At 45.5% G+C, this 14,170-nt stretch overlaps 1 protein-coding gene across 1 annotated transcript in view; it reads left to right on the top strand.

Annotated features, from left to right (window-relative positions):
- LOC125900066 (transient receptor potential cation channel subfamily M member 1-like) overlaps positions 1 to 14,170 on the top strand; it is a 55,039-nt gene that overhangs the window by 2,458 nt on the left and 38,411 nt on the right. Inside the window, exons 2-8 of the mRNA XM_049594833.1 lie at positions 3,361 to 3,437; positions 4,741 to 4,933; positions 5,121 to 5,334; positions 5,962 to 6,086; positions 10,560 to 10,731; positions 11,522 to 11,696; positions 12,476 to 12,599. Of these exons, the coding sequence (XP_049450790.1) occupies positions 3,361 to 3,437; positions 4,741 to 4,933; positions 5,121 to 5,334; positions 5,962 to 6,086; positions 10,560 to 10,731; positions 11,522 to 11,696; positions 12,476 to 12,599 (1,080 nt within the window). The remainder of the gene's footprint in view (positions 1 to 3,360; positions 3,438 to 4,740; positions 4,934 to 5,120; positions 5,335 to 5,961; positions 6,087 to 10,559; positions 10,732 to 11,521; positions 11,697 to 12,475; positions 12,600 to 14,170) is intronic.

Genomic DNA, 14,170 nt, shown 5'->3' with positions numbered 1-14,170 from the left:
CAGACAGGAAGTTACCCATGATGCACCGCTATCCATCACAGACAGGAAGTTACCCATGATGCACCTCTATCCATCACAGACAGGTAGTTACCCATGATGCACCTCTATCCATCAAAGACAGGAAGTTACCCATGATGCACCTCCATCCATCTCAGACAGGAAGTTACCCATGATGCACCTCCATCCATCACAGAGAGGTAGTTACCCATGAGGCACCTCCATCCATCACAGACAGGTAGTTACCCATGATGCACCTCCATCCATCACAGACAGGAAGTTACCCATGATGCACCTCCATCCATCACAGACAGGTAGTTACCCATGATGCACCTCCATCCATCACAGACAGGAAGTTACCCATGATGCACCTCCATCCATCACAGACAGGTAGTTACCCATGATGCACCTCCATCCATCACAGACAGGTAGTTACCCATGATGCACCTCTATCCATCACAGACAGGTAGTTACCCATGATGCACCTCCATCCATCACAGACAGGAAGTTACCCATGATGCACCTCCATCCATCACAGACAGGAAGTTACCCATGATGCACCTCCATCCATCACAGACAGGTAGTTACCCATGATGCACCTCCTATCCATCACAGACAGGTAGTTACCCATGATGCACCTCCATCCATCACAGACAGGAAGTTACCCATGATGCACCTCCATCCATCACAGACAGGAAGTTACCCATGATGCACCTCCATCCATCACAGACAGGTAGTTACCCATGATGCACCTCTATCCATCACAGACAGGAAGTTACCCATGATGCACCTCTATCCATCACAGACAGGTAGTTACCCATGATGCACCTCCATCCATCACAGACAGGTAGTTACCCATGATGCACCTCCATCCATCACAGACAGGAAGTTACCCATGATGCACCTCCATCCATCACAGCTGCTGGTCCTGGAGGACAGGACGTCCATGATGAACTGGTCAGTCCATGTCAGATGAGCTCGGGCACAGAGAAGTGGGCGGAGCCTGGTAGAGTCTGAACTGTCATTGGTCGATGCAGCGATGTGTTTACTGGCAGTGGTTTTCCAAAGTGTTCCTGAGCCCATGTGGTGATATCCTATATACAGTCATGTTGGTTTGTAATGCAGTGACGTCTGAGGGGTCAAAGGTCACCCACATTCAGCCTTGTCCCTTACATGCAGAGATTTCTGCAGTCTCTGAATGTGTTGATGATATTATGGGATGTAGATGTGAAATCTGTTTGTCCTCACAGTTTGTATCAAAGTGTCCGTGCTGAGCAGCTGAGCCTTTAGAGGGCGCTGCGGTCAGAACATTTTGTTGTTGCTCCCGTAACAACTTTATTTCAACCTGCTGCAGCATCAAATTCAGAGTGAGTGTATGTTTACAAAGAAACAATAAAGTTGACCAGTTTGAACATTAGATATTTCTGGACTGTGTTCAGATGAATATGGGTCAAAAAGAATTTACAGATTGCTGCATTCTGTTTTTATTTATGTTTTGCACAACGTCCAGGTTGTAATTACACAGTCTGGGTTCAATGCTCCTGAAAAACACTGAAGCTCTTATTACTATTATTATTATTGTTATTATTACTATTATTATTATTATCATTATTACTATCATTACAGTGATGACAGTAACAGAGTCATTAGCGTGGATTGATGCAGTTTAAAGGGCCGTTCCGTGTATTTTCTGAGCAGCAGCAGCAGCAGGATCAGGACGTTAAGAGGATTTGATGCATAAAGAAATGGAAAGCTCTTCTGTCCCAGTAATTAGCCGGATACATTCAGACATGAACCGTTAGTGATGGTTTAATGTGGAGCTGCAGCTTAATGTACATGAGTACACCCCCCACACACAATGTATGTCAGATGTAAACCACTGAGGAGCTTCAGTTCATCACTCTGATGTTTCATCAGTGTTCAGTGATTGAAACAGGATGTTACCACAGGTCTTCATCTACAGTGGGCATGAGACGAGTGTGTTGTGTGTTCACAGGATCAGATGACAAACTGATTCACAGTGAAACATGTTGACGTTAAACATGAACAAAGTGTCGCTCCATTAGAAGACAAAGAGGACGACTTCTGATCTGTCCTCATTCAGCTGAAGGAAGTTCGTGATGTCCTTTGGACAGTTCATAAGACAGAATCAGACTCGTCGTTAGGTTTGAGACAGAGAGACAGCTGTGTGTCGTCAGCTTAGATCTGGTTAGAAACTTCTGAGAATATCCGTCAATAATTAGATTCTTTGTGGATCAATCAAACTGATCGGGAGGAGACAGAGCAGATTTTAATATTGTGATCAATCAGACAGCAGATTTCAAATGTGTTGTCTGTGTTTTCATCATTAATCCGCCTCCTAATTTCTCCTGTCGCATCGTCTATTTATCTTCATCTAAAATGTCCATCGTCAAAGTGACTTCAGTCCGTACTGAATCTGCTTCCACACACAGAACACTGCAGATCTCCTGCAGATTTTAGGAATATAGATGCTGAACGAGACAACGGAAAACAAAACAAAACAAAAAAAACCCCAAACAAACAGGGGGCAGGTTGTGGAGACAACGATAGGTGACAATGAGGAGTTTGAAGAGGATACGATGAGGGATGGGGAGCCAGTGGAGGTTATGGAGGACGGGGGTGATGAGGTCACAGGAGTGTGTGAGAAGACGAGCAGCTGAGCTCTGGATGATGAACCATGGAGGAGACTGTCTCAGTCTGGAGGTGATGAATGAGTGAATGAGAGTCAGTGCAGCTGAGGAGCAGAGGGAAGTCGAGGGAGGTGCAGCTGAAGAGCAGCGGGAGGTCGAAGGAGGCGCAGCTGAGGAGCAGAGGGACTGGGCTGAGGTGGGCGATGTTTGTGAGATGGAAGACGTTGTGTCGTGATGTGCTGGTCAGAGGAGAGGGTTTGCTCCAAGATGAAGGTTGCAGACATGAGGAGAGGAGGGAGGAGTAGGGTTACAGGTTGTAGAGGAGGGGGCCAAGAACTGAACCTTGGGGGACACCTTGAGGTGCCAACACCTCACAGCTTCTCCTTTCCTCTGGTTTTAAACTCACCTCTATTTGGCTTCGTTTAATCTGCTCAGACAGAGAACTCAATAACAAACAACTTCTCCCTTTTTTAACATGAGGAACACTGATGATGTCGTGTTTGCTCTTTGCATGGTGTCATCGTCTGACCTGACAGGTGACTTCATCAGACCTACTGAAGTTTAGTTGTTTAACTGGATCTTTGACAGGTCGTTATCCAACCTGCTTCATTCCTACAGGTCGTACATGATAAATGTTTGTTTGTTTGTTTGTTTACTTCCTGTCCTATATGATAAATGTTTGTTTGTTTGTTTACTTCCTGTTTGTCCTCAGACTCAGAGAGTGTGGATCGAGAGAACTTTCCAGAAGAGAGAATGTATCCAGATTATTCCCGGCAAAGACACCAGCAGGTACAAACACACCTGAACCACCTCACATGTGTCACTGTACCACCACGTAAACATGTTTCTGACACAGAAAAGCAGTGTTAGTGACGTCTATCAGTGAGGATTAGAGATTACAGATTACCGATTACAGATTACAGATTACAGATTACAGATCACACTTCACACATTACAGATTACAGATTTCAGATCTCAGATTACAGATTACAGATTACAGATCCTAGATTACAGATTACAGATCTCAGATTACAGATCGCAGATTACAGATTACAGATCACACTTCACACATTACAGATTACAGATTACAGATCACAGATTACAGATTGCAGATTGCAGATTACAGATTGCGGATTACAGATTACAGGTTACAGATTACAACCATCTGAAACTTCTCCTGGTTAGAATTCCTAGCCTGAGTGTCAGACTGAAGCTTCCAGAACCTTCAGTCTGACATGGCTTCCATTGAAGGCGATTTACAAGGGGGAGGGAATTTGATTTTTCCCTAACCAATCAGTAGAGATCAACGACTCACCCAGAATCTGACGTCATTAGTATCCATGCCTCGGGGGTGCCGAAAACAAGTGAGCATTGCCTGTTTAAAATGTCTCCGTCGTCGTGCACGCCCAGCCGCATCGCCATTAAATCCAGTTTAGCAGCTTCCTTAATTTGGTCCTCCATTAACGCGAGTAGTGGCGAAATACCTCGATAGCAGCGTTCATGTGGTCTGTAGGATCTTTAGCGGTCGCCATTGTTGCTATCCTCACCAGTTACCCACCGTACAGCTTGACATCAGCGTGGTGCTGATTGGCTAATCGCTAGACCCCCGGCGTTCATTGGTCCGTCCAGCGTTTGGACGAGATAAATCGCAAATTCATTGAAGTATGCCAGACCAGAGATGCAAGCCTACTCAGTTGAGTGACACTGGAACCAGGCTATAGAATTCCTTCAGTGTTGATTGTTGAGGAGCTGAATTATCCTCAGAGCTCTCTTCCTCTCAGAAACAAACACTGACACAGCTTCTTCTTTCTCTAATGGTCGACACATGAACATGATGTGATTCTACAGGTCAGCACACGTCACATGATGTCACATGACGTCACATGACATCAGTCTGAAGCTCCATCAGTGTTTCCTTCTGCAGCTGCAGCCAGTCACGACAGAGGGATGTCATATGTCATATGCTGTAAAGCCCTCTGAGGCAAATTGTGATTTGTGATATTGGGCTTTATAAATAAAATTGATTGATTGATTGAAAGATCTAATTTCCTGTTTCTACTGTCATGTTATTGTTGTTGTGGTTGTTGTTCAGGTGTGGTTGTGGTCAGTTGGTGGCGCAGCACACCTTGGTCCCTCCAGGGGCCAAAGAGGAGGGGGCTCCTGTGGTTCAGGTGGAGGTCCAGCCTGCAGAGAGGTGGAGTCCTCTGAAACACACCCAGACCTCATCCACCGACGCCTACGGAGTCATCGAGTTCCAGGGAGGAGGACACGTCAACAAGGCCATGGTACGTTAATATATGCTCTAATATTATACTTATATTTAATTTATAACCACCATCATCATTATCATCATTATCATCATATCAACAAGGACATGGTGATTTGCTATTTAATATTTATTATTATTATGGTTTCAAACTGCTGCTGGACCACCGGATCAATGTCATACCTCTCCTCCTCCTCCTCCTCCAGTACATCCGGGTCTCGTATGACTCCAAACCAGACCACCTGCTCCACCTGATGGTGAAGGAGTGGCAGTTGGAGCTCCCCACGCTGCTGATCTCGGTGCACGGAGGACTTCAGAACTTCGACCTGCCGCCAAAACTGAAGCAGGTTTTTGGAAAAGGACTGATCAAAGCAGCGGTGACCACGGGAGCCTGGATCTTCACCGGAGGAGTCAGCACTGGTACCGTCCCAGTAACTTACTGGTTTTTATGTGGAACAAATGAGATGTGACGTGTTGACAGAGACAGGCTGATTGTTTACAGTCTTTATGCTAAGCTAAGCTAAGCTAAGCTAACCACCTCCTGAATATCTCACTGTCTGATATAGAGACAGAAAATGATGAACTTCTTAAAGTCAGCAGGACGACGGACATCATCCAGACTGTGATTCAAACCTGAAACAGGACCCATGTCAGCAGCTCCACCTGTAACTGATGGATGATGTTTTGTTTAGTCATCACATGGGGGCGGCAGTAGCTCAGTCCACAGGGACTTGGGTTGAGAACCGGAGGGTCGCCTGTTCGAGTCCCCGTCTGGACCAAAAATATGGAGCGTGGACTGGTGGCTGGAGAGGTGCCAGTTCACCTCCTGGGCACTGCCGAGATGCCCTTGAGCAAGGCACCGAACCCCTCCACCACTTGGGGCGCCTGACCAAAGGGCAGCCCCCTGTGTGTAATTGACAAGCAAGAGTGAAAACATTGAATTTCCCCTCAGGGGGATTAACAAAGTGAATAAACTTAAACTTAAACTTAAACATGACATCATAGCACTCGTCCTCTAACAGGATCCTGATCTCTGTGGTGTTTCAGGAGTGATACGTCATGTCGGAGATGCTCTCAAAGATCATTCGTCAAAGTCCAGAGGGAAAGTCTGCGCCATTGGCATTGCACCATGGGGCATCGTGGAGAACAAAGAGGACCTCATTGGGAGAGACGTAAGATTAAATAAAAACACATCATTCACTTGTCTTCAAAAACATTTCTGATTTTTATGAGACACAGCAGCTGTGAGGTGTCACTGTGGTTGTTACTGCCGAAGGACCAAAATGGTCTCACTCTGAGGTCATTGAATATGCTTGGACGGTGACTTCTGGAGTCAGACACCAATGAAAACAACTTCTTACTCATCAGCATCATACGCAGCTGGCTAAACGTAACCGTGTGTGTGTTGGCTAAACGTAACCGTGTGTGTTGGCTAAACGTAACCGTGTATGTGTTGGCTAAACGTAACCGTGTGTGTTGGCTAAACGTAACCGTGTATGTTGGCTAAACGTAACCGTGTGTGTGTTGGCTAAACGTAACTGTGTGTGTTGGCTAAACGTAACCGTGTATGTTGGCTAAACGTAACCGTGTATGTGTTGGCTAAACGTAACCGTGTGTGTGTTGGCTAAACGTAACCGTGTGTGTGTTGGCTAAACGTAACCGTGTGTGTTGGCTAAACGTAACCGTGTGTGTGTGTGTTGGCTAAACGTAACCACGTGTGTGTGTTGGCTAAACGTAACCGTGTGTGTGTTGGCTAAACGTAACCGTGTGTGTTGGCTAAACGTAACCATGTGTGTGTGTTGGCTAAACGTAACCACGTGGGTGTGTTGGCTAAACATAACTACGTGTGTGTTGGCTAAACGTAACCACGTGTGTGTGTGTGTGTGTCAGCTAAATGTAACCGTGTGTGTGTGTGTGTGTTGGCAAAACATAACCACGTGTGTGTGTGTGTGTGTGTGTCGGCTAAATGTAACCACGTGTGTGTGTGTTGGCTAAACGTAACCGTGTGTGTGTGTGTGTGTGTGTGTGTGTGTGTGTCGGCTAAATGTAACCACGTGTGTGTGTGTTGGCTAAACGTAACCACGTGTGTGTGTTGGCTAAATGTAACCACGTGTGTGTGTGTTGGCTAAACGTAACCACGTGTGTGTGTTGGCTAAATGTAACCATGTGTGTGTGTGTTGGCTAAATGTAACCATGTGTGTGTGTGTTGGCTAAACGTAACCACGTGTGTGTGTGTTGGCTAAATGTAACCACGTGTGTGTGTTGGCTAAATGTAACCATGTGTGTGTGTTGGCTAAACATAACCACGTGTGTGTGTGTGTGTCAGCTAAATGTAACCACGTGTGTGTGTGTGTGTTGGCTAAACGTAACCACGTGTGTGTGTGTGTGTTGGCTAAATGTAACCACGTGTGTGTGTGTGTGTGTTGGCTAAGCGTAACCACATATGTGTGTTGGCTAAACGTAACCACATGTGTGTGTGTTGGCTACATGTAACCACGTGTGTGTGTTGGCTAAATATAACCACGTGTGTGTGTTGGCTAAATGTAACCACGTGTGTGTGTTGGCTAAACATAACCGTGTGTGTGTTGGCTAAACGTAACCACATGTGTGTGTGTGTGTCGGCTAAACGTAACCACATGTATGTGTGTTGCCTAAACGTAACCACGTGTGTGTGTCGGCTAAACGTAACCACATGTATGTGTGTTGGCTAAACGTAACCACGTGTGTGTGTGTTGGCTACATGTAACTACGTGTGTGTTGGCTAAACGTAACCACGTGTGTGTGTTGGCGAAATGTAACCGTGTGTGTGTGTTGGCTAAACGTAACCACGTGTGTGTGTTGGCTAAACGTAACAGTGTGTGTGTGTGTGTGTGTTGGCTAAACGTAACCACGTGTGTGTGTTGGCTAAACGTAACCACGTGTGTGTGTTGGCTAAATGTAACCACGTGTGTGTGTTGACTAAACGTAACCACGTGTGTGTGTTGGCTAAACGTAACCACGTGTGTGTGTTGTCTAAACGTAACCACGTGTGTGTGTTGGCTAAACGTAACCACGTGTGTGTGTTGGCTAAACGTAACAGTGTGTGTGTGTGTGTGTGTTGGCTAAACGTAACCGTGTGTGTGTGTTGGCTAAACGTAACCACGTGTGTGTGTTGGCTAAACGTAACAGTGTGTGTGTGTGTGTGTGTGTTGGCTAAACGTAACCACATGTGTGTGTTGCCTAAATGTAACCACGTGTGTGTGTTGGCTAAACGTAACCACGTGTGTGTGTTGCCTAAACGTAACCATGTGTGTGTGTTGGCTAAACGTAACCACGTGGGTGTGTTGGCTAAACATAACTACGTGTGTGTTAGTAACCACGTGTGTGTGTGTGTGTGTCAGCTAAATGTAACCGTGTGTGTGTGTGTGTGTTGGCTAAACATAACCACGTGTGTGTGTGTGTGTGTGTTGCCTAAACGTAACCACGTGTGTGTGTTGGCTAAACGTAACCGTGTGTGTGTGTGTGTGTGTGTGTGTGTGTGTGTGTGTGTGTGTGTCGGCTAAATGTAACCGCGTGTGTGTGTGTTGGCTAAACGTAACCACGTGTGTGTGTGTTGGCTAAATGTAACCACGTGTGTGTGTGTTGGCTAAACGTAACCACGTGTGTGTGTTGGCTAAATGTAACCATGTGTGTGTGTGTTGGCTAAATGTAACCATGTGTGTGTGTGTTGGCTAAACGTAACCACGTGTGTGTGTGTTGGCTAAATGTAACCACGTGTGTGTGTTGGCTAAATGTAACCATGTGTGTGTGTTGGCTAAACATAACCACGTGTGTGTGTGTGTGTCAGCTAAATGTAACCACGTGTGTGTGTGTGTTGGCTAAACGTAACCACGTGTGTGTGTGTGTGTTGGCTAAATGTAACCACGTGTGTGTGTGTGTGTGTTGGCTAAGCGTAACCACATATGTGTGTTGGCTAAACGTAACCACATGTGTGTGTGTTGGCTACATGTAACCACGTGTGTGTGTTGGCTAAATATAACCACGTGTGTGTGTTGGCTAAATGTAACCACGTGTGTGTGTTGGCTAAACATAACCGTGTGTGTGTTGGCTAAACGTAACCACATGTGTGTGTGTGTGTCTGCTAAACGTAACCACATGTATGTGTGTTGCCTAAAAGTAACAAAGTGTGTGTGTCGGCTAAACGTAACCACATGTATGTGTGTTCGCTAAGAGTAACCAAGTGGGTGTGTGTTGGCTACATCTAACTACGTGTGTGATTGCTCAACTTAAACACGGGTGTGTGTTGGCGAAAGGTAACCGTGTGTGTGTGTTGGCTAAAAGTACCCTCGTGTGTGTGTTGGCTAAACGTAACAGTGTGTGTGTGTGTGTGTTGGCTAAACGTAACCACGTGTGTGTGTTGGCTAAACGTAACCACGTGTGTGTGTTGGCTAAATGTAACCACGTGTGTGTGTGTTGACTAAACGTAACCACGTGTGTGTGTTGGCTAAACGTAACCACGTGTGTGTGTTGGCGAAATGTAACCGTGTGTGTGTGTTGGCTAAACGTAACCACGTGTGTGTGTTGGCTAAACGTAACAGTGTGTGTGTGTGTGTGTGTTGGCTAAACGTAACCGTGTGTGTGTGTTGGCTAAACGTAACCACGTGTGTGTGTTGGCTAAACGTAACAGTGTGTGTGTGTGTGTGTGTGTTGGCTAAACGTAACCACATGTGTGTGTTGCCTAAATGTAACCACGTGTGTGTGTTGGCTAAACGTAACCACGTGTGTGTGTTGCCTAAATGTAACCACGTGTGTGTGTTGGCTAAACGTAACCACGTGTGTGTGTTGCCTAAATGTAACCACGTGTGTGTGTTGGCTAAACGTAACCACGTGTTTTGGTTGTTGAAGGAAAAAAACATCAGTTGTTGGTGTTGTACCGACGTAGAGCTTTTATTTTGAAAGAGACTGTATCAAACTGTACATTTCCTGTGAAAACGGAAGTGTATTTTGAAAACAGACAATGCATGTAACAGGCTGAAGTTGACACGGCGTCCCAGAACATCAACAACCAACACACCCAGGGTACCTTGGACGTCATATGTGGACGAGTTTGTTCTGTGAGGTAAAACGAATGATGTTGGTGAGGGTGAACAGGAACAACAGTAAAACATATTTCAGCCTCCTTAAAAAGAAACTTCAGTTTCAGTTTGAGTGACCTCTGTACCTTACCGTCCGTTCGACGGTGTGTGTCAGACGGGGAGCTGAAGTCATTATGTGGCCCTCTGTGAAGACACCAGACATTAACATGAGCAGTAATATAAGCTGACAGAACTCAGGAGCTGCTGATCGACTCACTCAGCGCGTTTGTTACACTTTGAATTTACAGAACCAAACTAACATGGCGTCTACAGCAGGACTTTACTGTGTCATGTCTGCTGTCTGCTTCTCCAGACTAGAGGTTTGAGATTGATATCACACATGTTTATATGAAGAAAAGTCACATGGGTAAATGACTTCAGAAGGGATTGGGAAACTTTTATTTTATACTCAAGCTACAGACTGACAAACAGAGCCGCTCTATAAAGACTAAACACCTTCCCGTAATGACCTGAGACTGATGTGTGGCTCCTCCCACCTCTGATCAGACCAATCACATGTGTTCCTTACAGGTGAGTCGGCCCTATCAGACCATGTCTAACCCTCTCAGCAAGCTGTCCATCCTGAACAGCAGCCACTCTCACTTCATCCTGTCTGATAACGGGACCAGCGGGAAGTACGGCGCCGAGGTGCGGCTCCGCCGTCAGCTGGAGAAACACATTGCCCTGCAGAAGATCAACACACGTGAGTCACGCACCTGTGACACCATGTGACACGCTCAAACAGCCAATCACTGCTGTCCTGAGAACAAACAGGAAGTGTAGAGTAGCCTCAGTTTTTTAAAGGGCCAGTTCACCCAAACTAATGAAAACACGTTCTCTCCTCAGATACATGTGATGCGTTCGGTCCGATCTCAGACACATGTTTCATTTGTTCTGATGTCACATATAAAACATATAAATGTAACATAAACCTACACATAAACACTTTATTCTGGCAACTGCGCTGGTTGATCAGGACTCAATCAGCCAACAAACAAATCAGAACTCTCCAATAGCCACCTGGTCACCTGTCAGCCAATCAGGTGCTGTCCTTAGATGAAACCTTTAGCCCTGCTGGAGTAAACATGAGACACATCATGTGACTTGTGGGTTTCCCTTTGTCATCCTATGCCTGGAGCTGTGTGTGAGGCAGGGACACCAGAGGGAGGCTCAGACGTCACTTGATCCACCGCTAACCGAAAACACCAACATGACTCAGCTGTGGACAATCAGACGTCCTCACAGGGACAGGAAAACATGAAAAACTGAGGACTGTGTGTCTGTTTTATCTTCTTTCATCTGTTAGCCTAGCTTAGCACAAAGCCTGGGGGCAGAGGGAAACTGTTAGCCTAGCTTAGTACAAAGACTGGGAGCAGAACAATGTAAAACTTTATTATAAAATGATTCAGTTAGTGTGAAATCAAGGATCCTGAGAAACAACGTGAAGATGTGAAGCAGCATGACGTGTGTTCTGTGTGTGTTGTGTGTGTCAGGTTTGGGTCAGGGCGTCCCAGTAGTGTGTCTGATCCTGGAGGGCGGGCCTAATGTCATCTCCATCGTGTTGGAGAGTCTCAGGGAGGAGCCCCCGGTCCCTGTTGTTGTCTGTGATGGCAGCGGTCGTGCCTCTGACATCATTTCCTTTGCACACAGATACTGTGGCGAAGACGGGTGAGTGACATTCGTACATTAAACTCAGTTTGGTTCTCAGCCAGATGAGACATCTGCTGCAGGACAGACTTGATTCAGTTTGACTTTAAAACTCGGACAGTTAGAAACATGAACCATCACAGATCAACAGCTGGACAGATGGACCGTTTGACAGATCAACCGTTTGATGGATCGACTGTTGGACGGATCAACTGTTTGATGGATTGACTGTTTAACAGATGGACCATTGGACAGATTGACCATTTGATGGATTGACTGTTGGACAGATCGACCGTTTGATGGATTGACTGTTGGACAGATCGACAGCTTGACAGATCAACCGTTTGACGTATCGACAGTTGGACAGATAGACTGTTGGACAGATCAACCGTTTGACGGATTGACCGTTTGAAAGATTGACTGTTTGATGGATTGACCATTGGACAGATCGACCCTTGGATTGATCGACTGTTGGACGGATTGATCGTTTGATGGATTGACCGTTGGACAGATCGACTGTTTAACGGATCGACTGTTGGACAGATCAATCGTTTGACGGATTGACTATTGGACAGATCGACCGTTGGACAGATCAGCTGTTGGAAAGATTGACCGTTGGACAGATAGGTCACTGTAGTTTGTCAGTCCTCTTCAGGTTTCTGTAAATGGATGTGTTCAGGGACCAGTTTTCAGACAGGTTTGTTAGTCTTTTGATGGACACCTGACTGTTTCTTCTCCTGCTACTCTCCGTCGTCCCCCTGGAGAACGTCACATGACTGTGTACTGTTTTTCCTGCTCAGGTTGCTGACTGACAGCGTCAAAGATCAGCTGATGGTCACCATCCAGAAAACCTTCAACTACAGCCGCAGCCAGGCGCAGCAGATCTTCATCATGGTGATGGAGTGCATGAAGAAGAGAGCGCTGGTACATTGTGATGAGTTCAGTCCTCATTCACATCCAGCTGCCGTCAGTGTGTCGCAGTCACCATCATCATCATCATCATCATCATCATCATCAACCTGCCCTGTTGCCGAGTAACAACTTCAACATGTATGTTTTCCCAGTGATGAGGTGACAGAATCTGAATGATGTTTGTCTGACTGAAGGAAGCCACACAGTGATGTCACAGTGATGTCACTGGGTGGATGGAGGGTGGGGTTAGCTCTTCAGTGTTAACGCAGGTCAAAACTCTGCAGCATCTCGTAATATAAAATGTTACTATTAGACTGTTTCAGTTTGTGACCGTCATCATCATCATCATCATCATCAAACTCACTCCATAGGTCTGTTTCCTCCTCCAGCCTTCACTCTTCCTCTACAGTTCATCAACACGTGGCCTCTGCAGACTGTTACTGTGTGACATGAACACAGTCAGCTCAGTCTGTATCGGCGCGTCTGAATCATTTTACTGACACGTTCATTAATAACGTCTCTGTGTACATTAAGTCACTGCAGCTGTTAAAACCAGCTGACTCACCTGAAGCTCTGTGATTGACTCTTTGTTGAAATGAAGCTCTGATTGGCTGTTTGCTGGTGAAATGCACCCTGGGAGTTGTAGTTGATGCCTTGTAGTTTAGACTTTGAGTTTTCAGTTGATCATCAGAGGCTGTGAGTCATTAACACTGAATCATATTTAATTAATTAATTTCTGAATGAACAGAATATTTGAGTCCATCTGTTGGCAGAGGAGAGATGCTGATAAAATGCTGACATTTATCCTCTGCTGGTATTTATTAGTGTCTGTTGTCAGTTTTCAAAAATATATTCATATATAAATTGTACAGCAGCAGTCTTTGTTTTTCACTGAGAGACAGACGGAGCAGAGATCGTTCTCCTGTGTGTTGGATAAACTGTTTTATAATAAACTGGACTCACAGTTACGTTAGTGGTGACCTTCAGCTCCAGTATAAACCTTCCTTTTTATGGAGCACACAGTCCGACACTATTAGAATGATAATTATTGACAGATTTACATATTGAAACATCATGTTTTATGTTAAAAAACCATTTGGATGGCACTTTTTATTTCAGCGTTGGTCAGTGAGCCCACGTGATTCAATGTAATCGAGGGTTTGTATGATGTTCTACAATATGGTGGCTCAGCAATGACATTACATAACGAACATAAAGAGGTGAGGTTCAGGTGGAGACACATGGACGCACTTCACAGTGAGTTCACATGGTGTCTGTACTTTGGTCTCCTCGAGGAGACAGTCCTAAATGTTGTGACCCACCCACCTCCCAGACCGCTTCCTTAAAGACTGACTTTGTCTTTTTATACCATCACTCGGTCTGTTTCCATGACTACAGAGTACAAATGGATTTATAATGCTTCAGTTAAATCTGCTGCAGACCTGCTGTACAATCTGATGTTCATGTATCAGTGTCATCACTGATGGTCACAGTGGATTGTGGGTAACATGGTCTCAGCTCTGCTGATGTAAAACAGTAAAACACAGAGGAACCTGCTGACTGTTACATTAACATAATGACAA

This window comes from Epinephelus fuscoguttatus, linkage group LG2, assembly GCF_011397635.1.
Source record: "Epinephelus fuscoguttatus linkage group LG2, E.fuscoguttatus.final_Chr_v1".
NCBI classification, from domain to species: Eukaryota; Metazoa; Chordata; class Actinopteri; order Perciformes; family Serranidae; genus Epinephelus; species Epinephelus fuscoguttatus.
This window is presented reverse-complemented; position numbering and strand designations above follow the sequence as displayed.